This window comes from Oncorhynchus masou, chromosome 25 (genome assembly GCF_036934945.1).
Source record: "Oncorhynchus masou masou isolate Uvic2021 chromosome 25, UVic_Omas_1.1, whole genome shotgun sequence".
In the NCBI taxonomy this organism is placed as follows: domain Eukaryota; kingdom Metazoa; phylum Chordata; class Actinopteri; order Salmoniformes; family Salmonidae; genus Oncorhynchus; species Oncorhynchus masou.
In genome coordinates, this window is record NC_088236.1 from 31199339 (window position 1) to 31217875 (window position 18537).

Consider the following 18537-nt stretch of genomic DNA (forward strand, 5'->3'; position numbering starts at 1 on the left):
TAGTGCCAGATAGTTATGTAGTGAGTGAAGAATGCCCTCCAGTTCCTTCTCATTTACATTTACATTTAAGTCATTTAGCAGACGCTCTTATCCAGAGCGACTTATACTCATTTATGGAGTCCATTATTTTAACACTCAATGTTGTCCTATTGCGAGCACATACAGTGCCTTTCAAAAGTATTCGTTTTACCTATTTTGTTGCATTATAACCTGTAATTTAAATTTATTTTTATTTGGATTTCATGTAATGGACATACACAAAATAGTCCAAATTGGTGAAGTCAAATTAAAAAAATTACTTGTTTTAAAAAATTCTAAAAAATAAAAAACTGAAAAGTGGTGCGTGCATATATATTCACCCCCTTTGCTATGAAGCCCCTAAATAAGATCTGGTGCAACCAATTACCTTCAGAAGTCACATAATTAGTTCGATAAAGTCCACATGTGTGCAATCTAAGTGTCACATGATCTCAGTATACATACACCTGTTCTGAAAGGCCCCAGAGTCTGCAACACCACTAAGCGGCACCACCAAGCAAGCGGCACGATGAAGACCAAGGAGCTCTCCAAACAGGTCAGGGACAAAGTTGTGAAGAAGTACAGATCAGGGTCGGGTTATAAAAAAATATTGAAACTTTGAACATCCCACGGAGCACCATTAAATCCATTATTAAAAAATGCAAAGAATATGGCACCACAACAAACTTGCCAAGAGAGGGCTGCTCACCAAAACTCACGGACCAGGCAAGGAGGGCATTAATCAGAGAGGCAACAAAGAGACCCATGATAACCCTGAAGGAGCTGCAAAGCTGCACAGCGGAGATTGGAGTATCTGTCCATATGACCACTTTAAGCCGTACACTCCACAGAGCTGGGCTTTACAGAAGAGAGGCCAGAAAAAAAGCAATTGCTTAAACAAAAAAATAAGCAAACACGTTTGGTGTTTGCCAAAAGGCATGTGAGAAACTCCCCAAACATTTGGAAGAAGGTCCTCTGATCAGATGAGACTAAAATTGAGCTTTTTGGCCATCAAGGAAAATGCTATGTCTGGCACAAACCCAACACCTCTCATCACCTCGAGAACACCATCATGCTGTGGGGATGTTTTTCATCGACAGGGACTGGGAAACTGGTCAGAATTGAAGGAATGATGGATGGAGCTAAATACAGGAAAATTCTTGAGGGTAACCTGTTTCAATCTTCCAGAGATTTGAAACTGGGACGGAGGTTCACCTTCCAGAAGGACAATGACCCTAAGCATACTGCTAAAGCAACACTAGAGTGGTTTAAGGGGAAACATTTATATGTCTTGGAATGGCCAAGTCAAAGCCCAGACCTCAATCCGATTGAGAATCTGTGGTATGATTTAAAGATTGCTGTACACCAGCGGAACTCATCCAACTTGGTCCTGCCGTACATACCTACACGTACACTACGGTCACAAGACGCAGGCCTCCAAACTGTCCCTAGAATTTCTAAGGCTGTTTGCCCATGTGAGAGACGCAGACTCGGGCTCATCCTTTAAGTTTTTATTGAAGACTCATCTCTTCAGTAGGTCATATGATTGAGTGTAGTCTGTCCCAGGAGTGTGAAGGTTAACAAAAGAAGTGGGGCACATCAACTCAAATTGATCGTCCAAATGAGACTTTACAAGATCAATGTACACATCAATTATCTTATCACTGAACCAATTTCCATTGCTTATTGCATCAAAATCCTCAGCTTGTGAAGACATTTTCCTCTGAGTTGGCTTAGGAATGAATGTCTTTATGTTGAGAGGAATCACATTCCTTGCATTTGACAGTGCATAAGTGAATGATTTCTTTCAGACCAAACAGGCAAAACTTTTGATTGATTGCTATTGTGTTGGTGACCAGGGTAGGTTTAAGAAAATCTTTGGAAGGGTATGCATAATTGGGGTGATATAAACCTATGGCAACATGATTTAAGGATACTGCCTAAAAAAGTGTATTTGTGTGGCCAAGCGATTGACCTAATGCATTTTATGGCACTGGGCAATTGCCTGATTTTTAATGTGTAAAAGCTCATCACCACTATGATTATCTAGGCTGTTTTCAACAGGTTTTCCCAAAGGTCCAGCAAAAAAAATGTGAAACACAACCAAAACAAATAGCAAGTGCATCCAACACGTTTGTAGAGTTGCAAGCTTGACGTAGTCATTGCGTTCTAGGAATATGGGACCACATAATAAACGTTTGACTACTTTAATACACATATAAGTTAATTTGTCCCAATACTTTTGGTCCCCTAGAATTTGGTCCCCTAGAATGCTGTAATTTCTAAACGGTTCACACAATATGAGGAAAATACCCTCAAATTAAAGCTGCAGTCTGTACTTTAACTTGAATTATGGTCATTGTATCACTTCAAATCCAACGTGTTGGAGTACCGAGCCAAAACAACAAAAATGTGTCACTGTCCCAATACTTTTGGAGCTCACTGTACATTCTACAGACCCTACTGGCTATTCTCTACAATACTTTTATTTGGCACATATCTATTTCATATACAGGGATTTGCATTAGGGGCATTTATTTGACCTTGGGACAAGTTTAAAACCCAAATGTAATGAAAATATCATTATGTCACTTAAATACGAACAAATATGAATCATTGTTCATATTTAGACAATTATTGTTCATATAACATGAATAAATACAGGCTAATGACACTTTTCTACTATTACGTGGGGGACTTTTATTTAGAAAACTTACCGAAATTCCGTGACCCGGAAGTACTTTTTTATTGTCGCTGACGAGATGCTGATTGCACCAAGTTGTTGTACTACGGGAACAAATCGGGCAATGAATTACTAGCTAGTAGCTAGAACACCAAAGTAGCTAGATAGGCAGCTAATTATCGAATATAAACCAGGGAGGAGATTCAGGAGTCAACACCAAGAAAGAGCTCTCGATAAACTAGTGAAATAAATGCCTTTACGCTGAAAAATGGGTGGAGATGTGTGTAAATAGAAGCTAGTAACTTAGCAGGCTGTCAACACAATTTTCAAAGCCAGATAGGTTTTTTTGTTTGTTGTTGATATCATTAGCTAATTGGTTGGCAATAAACATTAACTAGAAATTTATAAATCGATTAGCCGTGTCATCTCGTGTGTTGATAGCTAGTTAACGATTTAACTAGCTTGCTATTATGACAGTCGAAACATTGGTAACTAGTTGCGCTTGGAAATCGAACGAGCAGGCTCTTCAAGAGGATAGCTTTAGTTAGCCTAAGGTGGCTACGGTCATTCAATTATCCAAAGCTAATAGTAAACAACATCTACGCGTTATTGTGAATAGGTATTGATCTCAAACCACTCGACACTTGGCAAACATCACCGGGAAATGAAGAAGTTCTTCGATTCACGCCGGGAACTTGTGAGTTCCGGGCCTGGTTCTGGAGCGGGTGGAGGAGGCACTGGGTCCGGCAGCAGCGGTGGCAGTTTCATTGGACGGGTATTCACCATTGGACGGTATCAAGTGACCGTTGATGAAACTGTTGCTGAAGGTGAGGTAACGTTAGAGTAATTGATCTGCTTTTTCATTAATTACATCCCAGACAGGGCAATTTAGTGATAAATTAGCTTAACTATCGCTAGTGACAATAATGCTCTTGCTTTGGGTTGGAAACAAGCTTACCCTGACATGACCTCCATCCTATGGTCAGGCATACTGTTAAATTCTGATAACTGAATTCTTGATAACCCCAAGAATGTATCTACGTCAATTTATTTCACAATTTGCAAACAAAAACCGCTAGGCTAGCAAGATACCATAGGATTGAGGCCATTTCAGGGTAAGCTTGTTTCCAACCCAATGCATCGGGGCATGGTCTACAACTGTATCAGCTGTGAGCTCCTCAGACAGCTATACTGTCACTGCTGGTGTCCGGATTCATTTGGAATGTATCTACCAGACTGATAAGAATGATGGAAATCTAAAAACTGGTCAGCCTGCATCCTGAAAGAGATGGGATCTAGGGTGTGGGCGCGGGTGTGAGGAACATGGAATTGGAATCTCACCTCATCATGAATTACGAACATTATAGGCTAACTGTTCTAACCCCCATTGCTCAAGGCTCGGAGGAACAAAGTTTTCATTTTAAGGCTGATCAGACATATTACATTCAAAGTCTCAGCTCTCGATGACAAATGGAGAGGGAACCAAACATATGAGTTTCTGATGAGGGTATAAATGTAATTTGCTGCATGGGGGAAGTCAACAGAGTGGTGAGGCCTATCACTTAATGTTAGCACCTGCTCCACACCATACATTATCTTTCTGATTAGATTGGGAGTGTTCTGGTGGTTAGCCTCTTGTTTCTAGTCACTGACTGATATGGGTGTGTGCATTTGTCAGTGTTGGTTGGGACATTGAGGGGATTTGATTAGTGCCCCGGGTGAACCAGGTTAGCATTGATTGCATTCGTTTTGGATTCGGGCTGCCTCCCGGGAGTGAGCCAGGTGCCCTGTTTTGGCTGACAGCGAAGTCCTCTCGAAACAAAAATGGCACAGGTTAAGCGTGTGGAGTAATGACTAGGATTCTGTGTTTTCACGTGCAAATGTGATTGCTTTTGATAAAAATGCCTTGTTTGCCTTCCCAATCAAACATATACAGTGTACTCCCCTATATTTGAAGGTGTCATAAGTATTTGGACAAATTCACTTATGGTGTATCACATTTATTTCAAAGTTAAGTATTTGGTCCCATATTCCTAGCACGCGATGACTACATTAAGCTTGTGACTCTACAAACTTGTTGGATGCATTTGCAGTTTGTTCAGGTTATTCTGGATTATGTTGTCCCTAATAGAAATGAATGATAAATAATGTATTGTCATTTTGGAGTCACTTTAATTGATTTCTATTGGGCACAACATAATCACACAGTAAAGAACGTTGCGCTGCTTGCTTAGCGAGTACCACTTCCTCCTGATTCGGCCATACCTGGCTGGAACTCGGGACCTCTGCCATGCTAGCACATGTGACCGCCCTCCTGAAGCATCTTACCCGTCCTCACCACGCGAAAAGCTAGCCATTCGTGTGCGCAAATGGGGACACTTCAGGCTGAGGAGTAAGTTTCAGGCTGAGGACTTCCTTCAACCCCTAAAACATAGTCAACAGCGACCCCAGCATTGAGCTGAGCACAACTGTAGATCTGAGTCACTAGGCACCACTGTAAAGGACATCACGCTGCTTGCTTAGAGAGTACTACTTCCTCTTTGCTTCAAATCCCCAAGACGCGTCTCCGAACGATGGGTGACCAAGTCTTCCGCTCCCTTGCCCCCTCGCCTATGGAGAGCCGTTCCATCACTCATAACTTTTAAAACGGTCCTTAAAACCCACTTCTACATGCTCTATTTCATAGTCCTGGTCTAAAATGTATTTAGCACCTAGCCCACTATTGCTATTAGACCTGATAGGGCAGCAGGTAGCCTAGGTGGTTAGAGTGTTGGGCCAGTAACCGGAAGGTTGCTGGATCGAATCCCTGAGCTGACAAGGTGAAAATCTGTTCTGCCCCTGAGCAAGGCAGGTACCCGGACACCGTCGACATGGATGTCAACTAAAGCAGCCCCCCGCACCTCTGTTTCAGAGGGGTTAAATGCGGAAGACACATTTCAGTTGAATACTTTCAGTTGGACAGCTGACTAGGTATCCTCCTTTCCCCTAAATGTATGTTGTTTTTATTGTATCTAATTTGTTTCTCCTCGGTAGAGCTTTGTAAGGAAAACCACCATACAAATTACATTTATTAATTATTATTATTTATATTGGGCACAACATAATCCAAAACACAACCAAACAAATCTGTAAATGCATCCAACATGTTTGTAGATTCACAAGATTGATGTAGTCATTGCGTGCAAGGAATATGGGACCAATACACCAAATACTAAACTTTTGATGAACATTAAGGGAATAAGTCCAAATAGTTATTACACCTTCAAATTGGGGGACGAGATGCATAAAGTGAATTAATTTCTAAACGGTCAAACAAACGTGTGAAAATACCCTAAAATAAAAGGTGACATTCTTTTCTGTCACCTCCATATAAAAATGTATCTTAAATATAAAATGCTGGGTATAGAGACAAATTCAAAGTTTTAGCTTCACTGTCCAAATAAATACGTAGGGGAGTGTATTTTATGAAAAAAGGTGTCTGTTTCTGAACGATGCATCATGCTGCTTTATTGACACATGACCCACAGATGCAGATTACTGTTCAATTTGTGAAGGGCACTCCTCCCTCACCGCCTTTGCTCATTCAAGTCACGGGCCATATCCCAGTGCACCGCGGTTCACCTTACCTTTTTGAGCTTTGTATGTTCTTTTGTCACAGGATGTTGATGAGCATCTTGCATTGTCTTTGTCATTACTACAGTTCAACACAAAACACACAGATCCTGCCTCCTCAAAAGCCAGCTACTAGTGACTGTATAAGTATCTCTGACATCCCTGGACTCATTGTTTTTACTGGGTCTTTTTTAATACATTTGGTACCTTTGTGAAATTGATAAGTGTGCTTACTGTAATATTCCAAATCTAGGACTAGCCTAGATCAGAATATTAATGGGCTCTGTTGCACTGTCAAGATGCATGCTAGCATTAGCTCTTTTGTAAAACTACTCAAAGTCTTGCCTAATTTGATGGATTGTCCCTATTGTTTGTCAAGATTACAGCCTCGAGCCTTCTTGGGTGTGACGCTACAAGCTTGGCACACCTGTATTTGGGGAGTTTCTTCCATTCTTCTCTTCAAATCCTCTCATGCTCTGTCAGGTTGGACGGGGTGCGTTGCTGCACAGCTATTTTCAGGTCTCTCCAGAGATGTTCGATCGGGCTCAAGTCCGGACTCTAGCTGGGCCCCTCAAAGACATTCAGAAACCTGTCCAGAATCCACGCCTGCATTGTCTTGGCTGTGTGCTTAGTCGTTGTCTTGTTGGAAGGTGAACCTTCGCCCCAGTCTGAGGTCCTGAGTGCTCAGGAGCAGGTTTTCATCAAGGATCTCTCTGTACTTTGCTCCATTAATCTTTCCCTTGATCCTGACTGGTCTCCCAGTCCCTGCTGCTGAAAAACATCCCTGCAGCATGATGATGATGATGATGCTGCCACCACCATGCTTCCCCATCGGGATGGTATTGGCCAGGTGATGAGTTGTGCCTGGTTTCCTCCAGATGTGGCGCTTTGCATTCAGGCCAAATAGTGGTTTCATCAGACCAGAGAATCTTGTTTCTCATGGTCTGAGTCCTTTTAGGTGCCATTTGGCAAACTCCAAGCTCAAATCAAGTTAATTTGTCACGAGAAGCCTCAGTCCTACCACTGTGTCGTCTGCAAATTTAATGATGATGTTGGAGTCGTGACTGGCCATGCAGTCGTGGGTGAACAGGGAGTACAGGAGGGGACTGAGCACGCACCCCTGTGGGGCTCCAGTGTTGAGGATCAGCGTGGCAGATGTGTTGCTACCTACCCTCATCACCTGGGGGCGGCCCGCCAGGAAGTCCAGGATCCAGTTGCAGAGGGAGGTGTTTAGTCCCAGGATCCTTAGCTTAGTGATGAAGCTGGCTGTCATGTGCCTTTTACTGAAGAGTGGCTTTCGCCTGGCCACTCTACCATTAAGGACTGATTGGTGGAGTGCTGCCAAGATGGTTGTCCTTCTGGAAGATTCTCCCATTTCCACAGAGGAACTCTAAAGCTCTGTCAGTGACCATCGGGTTCTTGATCACCTCCCTGACCAAGGTCCTTCTCCCCTGATTGCTCAGTTTGGCCGGGCAGCCAGCACTAGGAAGAGTCTTGGTGGTTCCAAACTTCTTCCATTTAGGAATGGAGTCGACTGTGTTCTTGGGGACCTTCAATGCTGTAGACATTTTTTGGTGCCCTTTCCCAGATGTGTGCCTCAACACAATCTTGTCTCGGAGCTCTACGGACAGTTCCTTCAACCTCATGGCTTGGTTTTTGCTTTGACATGCACTGTTAACTGTGGGACCTTTATATAGACAGGTGTGTGCCTTTCCAAATAATGTCCAATCAATTGAATTTACCACAGGTGCACTCCAATCACGTTGTAGAACTATTTCAAGGATGATCAATGGAAATGGAATTTTGAGTCTCATAGCAAAGGCTCTCAATACTTATGTAAATAAGGTATTTGTTTGTTATTTTTAATATATTTGCTAAGTTTCAAAAAAACTCTTTTCGCTTTGACCTTATGGGGTATTGTGTGTAGATTGAGGGGGAAAAAACATTTAAATAAATGTTTAGAATAAGGCTGTAATGTGAAAAAGTGAAAGGGTCTGAGTACTTTCTGAATGCACTGTATACATGACATCACATTCACCACAAGCTTGTATCTTATTGATTGATGCTATTGGCTCAGTGTGCTGCTGTCTACGTTGCAGGGTTGAGTAATTAACTGAAATGTTGGTATTTTCTAGTTGTTTTTTTAAACAACTAATTGACCGAGGTCGGTTCAGTTATTTGAATTCCTATTTTTCTTTCTGTGAGCTCAAATCAAACACACACAATGGCACAATTGGTTAGGAGACTGTAACACAGCAGCCATTCTCTCCGGCGCCATTCTTAACAAAGCTCAATGCGCACACTACAATGCTTTTACTCCTGCTATGTAAAAGAGACAAAGGGATACGGCATGGAGAGGGATAGAGAGAAGTTGCTTCATGGGGGGTATCTACCTGAAAATAATGATCTACATGATTGAAGGTTGATATTCTGCAGTCATAAAAGTATGCTTTCTTTACTTTGAAGAACTAATAGTGATTCTGTCCGATAGCATTGGCAGCTCTATAGAGATGAGTTGACTTGGAATTAAATAATAAAGTAATCAAATGAAACTAATGTACATAACTGAAATATTGTATTAAAGTAATGTGAATAAATGATGATAAGCAGTAATGGGCCGTCACTAGGCCTACCATCATGCGACTGTTATGAATTGTTTTATCCTGTTACAGCATAATAATCTAACCGAACCGACCTCAAAAAGCACTAAGAGCTCAGCACTACTACATTGTTTACTCTTCTAGACTTCCATCATTAGGCTACTTTGCTCTCCACACCATAGCCCCAGAGCTATGCTCTAGACCAGAGTTATCCAACTCTTAGACCTGGAGCCTGCTGGATTTCTGTTCTACATGATAATTAATTGCACTCGCCGTGTCTCAGGTCTAAATCGGTCCCTGATTTTAGAGGGGAACAATTTAAATGCACTGGAACTGGCTTCGAGGTCCAGAGTTGAGTTTTAGCGCTCTAGACAGCCCATTGATGTGACAATATTATCTACACCCTCACTGTGTTGTCTAGTCTGCTGAGCCAGATGTTTGTCCCACACGCTGGTGCTCTGCTTTAGGGACAATGCTATGCTGATCCATAAACCATGGTCAAAGTGAATGTGCCATTTTGTCAGCTGAGATGGCCTGCTGCTGAATAATGGATGGACAGAGTATGATTTATTCATCACTGGTATAGATGGGCACCATCTGTCGGGTCGCACCACGCCTGGTTAAATGCCTGGATCATAGAATTAGGAATCAGAGTACTTAAAGTATGATAAATAAAAACATACTATTAAATAATCTCTCTGGCCTGGATATCCTCACATTCAGTCCTCTGCAGGTTTACTACTCCTCTATGAAAGTGAGTGTGCTGTTCAGAGGGGACAGTGACACATGGGGGTTGTTGGATGGTACAGTCATTTCACAGTGAAACAGCTCAGTATAACATTAAATTGATAACTTTCTGTATATTCTCAAACCATGCATGAACAGGCTGCTTTCTGTATGCTGATGTGGTTTACCAGTCTGGGTCCAGTGGTGGAACCAGCTGAGCTGACTTCCTCAAACCTCTCCTGCTCTCCATTAGAGATTGTGCATTTTGAGAAATTACAGTTGGAATGTTTTTCGAGGGATCATATTTTCTGGCTGTAGATTTGCTCTCCAGTCAGGTTGTTTGTTCAGATGGTTTTGAGGTATTGCTTGGTCACATTTGCAGGAAATGTAAAAGCAGCAGTACGCCTGTTCACTCACCATACTAGAAAGCATTTAGCTGCAACTATGCATGTTAACTGTTAATTAGACTGGTCATGCTTATCGGTCTATAGGGTAATTTGTGGAATTTAAATTGGGATGTGTGTGTTTCTGTTAGTTTTCATGCATTCTATTCATCACACATGCACAGCATACAGTGTAGTTTGAGGAGCAGAATAACCTACCACCTGTCAGACAGCTCAAGAGTAGCTCCTCAAAAGCCTGTAGGCTACTGGAGTGAAATCTGCTTTTGTAAGCCCAGTCATTGTGGAAAAAACACCAATTCTAAATGCAATCGCTTGTTAAACTTTGTTGGCCACGATTAAAAGAAGCTATTTTTATACCTCAATCTCCTCTTAATTAAAGTCTGCCTCCCATTCTGGTGTATAGGCTATAGCCTGCCTACCGTTGACTCTATCAGCGAGTCACCCACCACTTTGCAATGTGAGCTTCAAGCAGTATAATTGTTTGAAACCTGAATGGTTTACTTTACTTCAAATAATGAAGCATGCCTTGCTTCAAAGTAGCCTTGTGAAAATCTGTCCGTAAAGACAATTATTTTATAAGGACTTCTTTATGCCATTAATCAGCATTTGGCTCCTGTTCTATTGGTTTTCATATCAACTTTCTTTTGTTGTCCAAAAGCCAAAGGCACAATCTTAGTCATATTAGCAACCCATCATAGTTGTTGCTATTGAATTCCCCCTCTTTCTAAATTTCTAACAGAGATTTTAATATTTGTCACAACTGCTCACATTAGGTACGCTGTTTAGAATTGGTGTTCCCCATTAATTGCATTTTGGCAAATGTTTAAAATGTTTTATTAGCAGCTTCTTTCCAGGATTTGCATGTTCAATAATAAGCTATAGCCTTTTGAACTTTAAGACGATAGGCTTGCGATTGGTGCACATTTCCATTAAGTTCTCAATAAAAAAATGTCCAGTCCTTGTATGGGTGCGTAGTATCAGAGAGGAAGAGGCAAAGCGAGAGGTTTCACTCTCTTCAAAATCTGTCCAAAAAAGCCCAATGTGTTTCTTTGGGCCTAAGCTCCCTTTTTCCCGCACTATATTCAAGTGTCAGTATGTGTTCTACAAACGGTGGAATAGTAAAAGTATAATAACACAACTGATGGCAGTAGCTAACTAGCCAGAAAACCTCTGTAGCTAGCAAGCAACGCTAAAGGGATTGCAAACGGCTTAGCATAACTTTAGCCAAACAAAAAAACAATTTTGTAAGAATTTGTGGGAGTGCTCATGACGTCGCACACTGTATGCACTTTCAGTAGCCTGATTAGTGTCCAGGCTGAGGATAAATCCGCACACATTGCATCCCTGACTACCACCTGAAGTGGTAAGCCAGATCTGTACACAATCTGACCACAAACTTTTGTTTGTCTAGACATGTCTTTTCAATGCAATCTTCGTATTCTGATCGCAGAAGTCGCATGTACACTACCGGTCAAAAGTTTTCGAACACTTAGTCATTCAAGGGTTTTTCTGTATTTTTACTATTTTCTACATTGTAGAATAATAGTGAAGACATCAAAACTGTGAAATAACACATCGATTCATGTAGTAACCAAAAAAGTGTTAACTTCTTGCGACGAGCAATCCCGTATCCGGGAGCGTAATTATAGCCTCAAGCTCATTACCATAACGCAACGTTAACTATTCATGAAAATCGCAAATGAAATTAAATAAATATATTGGCTCACAAGCTTAGCCTTTTTGTTAACAACACTGTCATCTCAGATTTTCAAAAAAAGCTTTTCAACCATAGCTACACAAGAATCTGTGTAAGAGTATTGATAGCTAGCATAGCATTAAGCCTAGCATTCAGCAGGCAACATTTTCACAAAAACAAGAAAAGCATTCAAATAAAATCATTTACCTTTGAAGAACTTTGGATGTTTTCAATGAGGAGACTCTCAGTTAGATAGCAAATGTTTAGTTTTTCCAAAAAGATTATTTGTGTAGGAGAAATCGCTCCGTTTTGTTCATCACGTTTGGCTAAGAAAAAAAACAGAAAATTCAGTCATTACAACGCAAATTGTTTTCCAAATTAACTCCATAATATCGACAGAAACATGGCAAACGTTGTTTTAGAATCAATCCTCAAGGTGTTTTTCACATCTAATCGATGATAAATCATTCGTGGCAGTTGACTTTCTCTTCTGAACCAAATGACAACGTGCATGCAGCTGGAGGTTACGCAGTAATTTTGACGGAGGACACCAGGCGGACACCTGGTAAATGTAGTCTCTTATGATCAATCTTCCAATGATATGCCTACAAATATGTCACAATGCTGCAGACACCTTGGGGAAATGACAGAAAGTGTAGGCTCATTCCTGGCACATTCACAGCCATATAAGGAGACATTGGAACACAGCGCATTCAAAATCTAGGGCATTTCCTGTTTGAAATTTCATCTTGGTTTCACCTGTAGCATAAGTTCTGGGGCACTCACAGATAATATCTTTGCAGTTTTGGAAACGTCAGTGTTTTCTTTCCAAAGCTGTCAATTATATGCATAGTCGAGCATCTTTTCGTGACAAAATATCTTGTTTAAAACGGGAACGTTTTTCATCCAAAAATGAAATACTGCCCCCAGAGTTTCCAGAGGTTAAACAAATAAACATTTTTTTTTTATAAATATTTGAGTTTCGTCATTGATGGTGCAGCAGCAGGCAGGCTTCCTCCATGAGGAGAGAGTGATGGAGTGCTGCATCAGATGACCTGGCCTCCACAATCACCTGACCTCAACCCAATTGAGTTGGTTTGGGATGAGTTGAACTGCAGAGTGAAGGAAAAGCAGCCAACAAGTGCTCAGCATATGTGGGAACTCCTTTCAATACTGTTGGAATAGCATTCCAGGTGAAGCTGGTTGAGTGAATGCCAAGAGTGCACAAAGCTTTCATCAAGGCAAAGGGTGGCTATTTGAAGAATATCATCTATATTTTAACATTTCTTTTGGTTACTACATGATTCCTCCATATGGATTGTTTCATAGTTTTGATGTCTTCACTATTATTCTACAATGTAGTAAATAGTACAAATTAAGAAAAACCCTTGAATGACTGGTGTTCTGAAGCTTTTGACCAGTAATGTAAGTGTCAAGTGTAGACACAACCATATATGACTGGCATTGTCATGGAGGAAGCCTGCCTGCTGCTGCACCATCACACACACAATGCAGCCACTGGGGCATGCTAGGAAAATGCAAGGATCGAATTTTAATCTGTCTGCCTTTCATTTTTCTATTTACAGATGAGTATCAGCTGGTGCAAGCTGGTTTAATATTAATGCCTACTGGAGACAAGACTTTGCCAGTAGAATTGTCTGCTCAATGCAGGATGCAGGGTAACGCATACTCCTCAGTGAGCGTGTTTGTAAACAATGTAGTAGTTTATTTTATTTTATAGTAGGCTACATGCTGTTACACAAGCTCCATTGCAGTGATGAAGACCCTTTGTTTACTGACCTGTATTCAAAAATTGTTCATTTGTATATGTTTGGTTGAGTGGACAACAACATATTATACTGACTCATCAGTGTTGGGGGGTATTTTGTAACTCTTGTTGTTGACCTTTTCCAGTCCAGTAAATCAGTGTGCTGGTGCATGTAATTTAAGAAGGTTGCTAATCCCTCTAAATTCACGCAGGCGCCCGAGATTAGACGGCGCGAACTAGCAGGTGCTTGGCACGGCAAACCCAACATCAGCTGTGGCAGGAACACACACACACACTCTCTCTGTAGTGTGTACATGTTTGTGTGCTTGCCCTCGCAGTATATTCTGATGTTCAATTTGATTCAGGCACAAAACAAGCTTTGCTGGATACACTTTTGCATACATTTGCATAAATGTGTTTGAACTTGTTCATATGAGACAGCCTATTTTTAAAAAACTTCTCAATGCAGTCAATCATAAATAAGCAGCATGGGGTGTCTTTCAGCTCATTTTCCTCATTCTTTTAATACTTAATTAATCACCATAGGACTAAGTATTATGGTGCGGGTATGTTGAATAGAAAATACGTAAGGGAGTTGATTTTAGTCTGACCCATGGGTCATACATTTACCAATATCGTGTGTACGTATGTAGAATACCATTCTACAGAGTGTACGTAATTTTCACTCAAAGCCTCATTGGACAGCAGCAGCACCTACTGAACTGAAGGCTGTGGTGGAAAGCCTCAGATGATCAGACTGATCACGTGGAGGGAGCTGTCCTTGGCTTAGTGATGCGAGCTGGATGACTCAGCCCAAGGCATGGCTCAGCGCAAGCAACAACACATGGCATTCTGGCCTGGGAGAGCATGGGGCTGGCTACCCACAGGCCTCTCTGAGCAGCTGCAGCAGCCTCCTCTAGTAGGACTGACTGTGTGTCTGTCCGAGTGAGTAATAAAGATGGAGACCTGTGGCTGAATGCCCATACTTGCGTCCTAAATAGTACGCTGTTTGAGTATGTGAAAATAGGAAGTGTTATCGTATGTGTTTAAAAAAAATCTATTGTGGTTTAAATGCCAGGATGTTCTCATTTCGGCTTGTCATCTAGTAGCATTTGCTGCACACTTTTCAGGAACTTAAAATGTATTTGAAGAGGGGTATGCATGTTTTGATAGATCTCTTTGAGTAAACAACTTGCAAGATAGTAAATAGTGAGGCTTCTGCGGTGGTCTTCAAATGGAAGTCACTTTTGTTCTCATTAAAATGATCACAACCATTTTAATTGTAACGTTACTACTTTGAAAACAAATCTGCTGCCTGCCATGCCTTTAGTAAAGCTAGCTACATGCTTTAGCGGGAATCAAAGTTGCGTTAACGAGCATCAGCCATAGAGGCAGCATTTTCACTTTTGGATGAATAGCATGCCCAAATTCAACTGCCTGCTACCCATCCCCAGAATATAAGATACTGCATATTATGAGTAGGTTTGGATAGAAAACACTCTGAAGTTTCTAAAACTGTGTGAATCATGTCTGTGTATAACAGAACGTATGTAGCAGGCAAAACCCTGAGGACAAACCATTCAGATTTTTTTTTTTTTGAGGTCACTGTCTTTGAAACAAATATTCATTGGGAAATTTCTAAGGGACTTGCTTGCAGGTCCTACCGCTTCCACTGGATGTCACCAGTCTTTAGAAATTGGTTGAGGTTTTTCCTTTGTGTAATGTAGAAGTACGGCCATCTTGAATGAGAGTCACTTGAAGTGGACTGAATGAGAGAGGCGCTTGGTTAGAAAAGTAGCGTCAGTTTGTTTTCTTTTTGTATTGAACACAGATCATCCTGTCTTCAATTTGATTGATTATTTATGTTTAAAAATACCTAAAGTTGTATGACAAAAGTAATTTGAAATGTTTTGGCAAGTTTACAGGTAACTTTTGAGATATTTTGTAGTGACGTTGGTGAAGTTGGAACCAGTGTTTTTCTGGATCAAACGTGCCAAATAAATGGACATTTTGGATGTATATCGACGGAATTAATCGAACAAAAGGACCATTTGTGATGTTTATGGAACATATTGGAGTGCCAACAAAATAAGCTTGTCAAAGGTAAGGCATGAATTATAGTTTATTTCTGTGTTTTGTCGAGCCTGCATGGTTGAAATATGCTACTCTCATTGTTTACTGTTGTGCCTATCCTCAGATAATAGTATCTTTTGCTTTCGCCAAAAAGCCTTTTTGAAATCTGACATGTCGGCTGGATCCACAACGAGTGTAGCTTTTAATTTGGTATCTTACATGTGTGATTTAATGAAAGTTAGATTTGAAAGTTAGATTTTTATAGTAATTTATTTGAATTTGGCGCTCTGCATTTTCCCTGGCTTTTGGCCAGGTGGGACGCAAGCATCCCGCCTATCCCAGAGAGGTTAAAATGATCACAACTATTTTAATTGTAACGTTACTATTTTGAAAACAGATCTGCTGCCTGCCATGCCTTTAGTAAAGCTAGCTACATGCTTTAGCAGGACTCAAAGTTGCGTTAACGAGCATCAGCCATAGACTCCCAGTCATTGTGTGATCTGCTAGCATGCTAGTAGATACCCATATAATTAGTCATTGCGCTAATGTTAGTTTAACGTCTTTCATACTAGACACAGAGACACAAAAATGGTATCCACAAGTTCATCTGACTCTGGGGAAGTAGATAAATGGCCTCATTGCCAACATCCAGAAGTATCCTTTACATGAATTCATTTTCTACTGTTTTTGGTGAAGTCCTTTTGTAAAACCCAAAGTGGATTTCAGTTTTCTCATCAAAAAGTGTTTATTTGTAATAAAATAATAATAATTGATACCAGTACATCTACTGTTGGTATGTTTTACTTTCAACATTTCAACATAAAAAAATGAGCTCGCACGTCTGAGGTATCTTGTTGCAGGTGCATGGTTAAGCAATAAAGCCAGAGGGGGGTATGGTATATGACCAATATACCACGGCTAAGGGACAACGCAATGCGGAGTGCCATATACCACAAACCCCCGTAGTGCCTTATTGCTATTATAAACTGGTTGCCAACTTAATTGGAGCAGTAAAAATACATGTTTTGTCATACCCGTGGTATACGGTCTGATATACCACGGCTGTCAGCCAATCAGCATTCAGAGATCGAACCACACAGTTTATAAGTGGAAACAAAAAAAGAAACCCGCACACTGCTCTTGCTAGTATCACTTTTGTATTGAAGCTTACGTGTTGGCCTCTTGGCCTTCATCAGAGCTTTTTTGCTCTACTAAACAAGCCATCTTTTTATATAATAATTGATTACATTTCAATAGCACTTTTCATAATTTCAAAAGCTAACAAGCAATACATCATGAGTAGCAGAGCTATAGTTGACTAGTACAACCGATAGAGGCCAAGTCTGAGTGCATGCATCCTCAACGATGGAGAGGGACAGTTCCTGGCTTGATCAGAGGAAGGTTATTAGGGAGATGGTTGATGAAGATTGAGTCTGGTAATGATCTTGTAGAGGGCTACTGGACTTCTCCTTCATAATGTATGGCACCCATTTGGGTGGTGCCTCATTAGCTCTGGGCGCCAGTAAGCTCACCACACACAGTTCAGAGTAGTAGCCTGTCATCCTCATTTATGAGCCCCCTGCTTCAGCACTGCATTCCTCCACTGCATCTCCCATTCCTCTCAAGCTTCAGTTGACTTCAGTTCATACATGCGTGGCCTATGGTACACTCAAGATTACTCAAAATACTTCATTCCAAATGCTAGGTACTTGCCTATGTTAGCCCAAAACAACATGAAATGTCACTGGGTGGGGCTACAAACGATCCGTTCCACTTCATATGAAGCCATAACTGGTAAATAGTATGTGTACTACACACTATGCTGTTTAATTTAGTAGCAGGCAAGCCAGATTGTGTACATGGCCAGAGACTTTCTGCAGGGTTGAAATGCTTTTGCTGTGCTAGCAGTAGAAATAAACAAGGAAGCAGTTGTCCAATAAAATGCTCTCAAAGGCTTAATTTGGACCTTGCTTGTTTTACAGACTGCAGGTGCACTGCATTCACATACACAGCCATCTCCCAGTTTGTATTCTGCCCAGAGCATGAAGGCCCCTTTTTTAAAGAATAATCTACAAAATTCCTGAGTACAGACAAGCCTGTTGTATGGTGCAGGGTGAGGAGCCACTGTGAAGTGTTTATGGTGCTTGTGTGTGGATGCAGAGGATGGGACTCAACGGAGGAGATGTCTGACGTTTTGCGGGCTCCTAACCGATTGTGTGATTTTGTGTGGGGTTTTTTCTGCATTATTTGTAACTTATTTTGTTTCTGCCACTGTCTCTTATGACTGAAATGAGCTTCTGTATATCAGAACAGCGATTACTCACCTCGACCTGCACAAAGATGTTTTTCTTTTAACGAGTCGGACGCAAATGAATTACTCCCGACACCCGACCAGGCCCAAATCCCCGTCATTCGGCCGAAGAGAAGACTCGGATGCAGAACTGGGTGCCTTGTGAGAATTTGTCGGCAAGTGGGTAACCCGCCTCTACCATCCGTCCTATTGGCCAATGTGCAATCATTGGAGAATAAACTGGGTTAGCTCCGTTCAAGACTATCCTACCAATGGGACATTTAATTGTAATGTCTTATGTATCATGAATCGTAGCTGAACGACGACATGGATAATATACAGTTGGCTGGTTTTTCCGTGCATTGGCAAGACAGAACAGCTGCCTCCGGTAAGACAAGGGGTTGCTGTCTGTCTATTTGCCAATAACAGCTAGTGTGCAAAATCAAATATTAAGGAAGTCCCAAAGTTTTGCTCACCTGAAGTAAAGTATTTAATGATAATCTGTGGACCACATTATCTACCAAGAGAGCTCTCATCTATATTATTCGTAGCTGTCTATTTACCACCACAAACCAATGCTGGCATTAATACAGCTCGTTGAGCGCGGTCTAAAGCCATAAGCAAACAAGAAAATGCTCATCCAGAGGTAGTGGCTGGGGACTTTAAT

The 18537-nt window shown here is 41.1% G+C and overlaps 1 protein-coding gene across 1 annotated transcript in view; it reads left to right on the top strand.

Annotated features, from left to right (window-relative positions):
- Positions 1-2788: 2788 nt before the first annotated feature.
- LOC135514110 (AP2-associated protein kinase 1-like) overlaps positions 2789-18537 on the top strand; it is a 58332-nt gene continuing 42583 nt past the window's right edge. The window contains 1 exon segment of the mRNA XM_064937327.1: positions 2789-3528. Within this exon segment, the coding sequence (XP_064793399.1) occupies positions 3366-3528 (163 nt within the window). The 5' untranslated portion in view covers positions 2789-3365.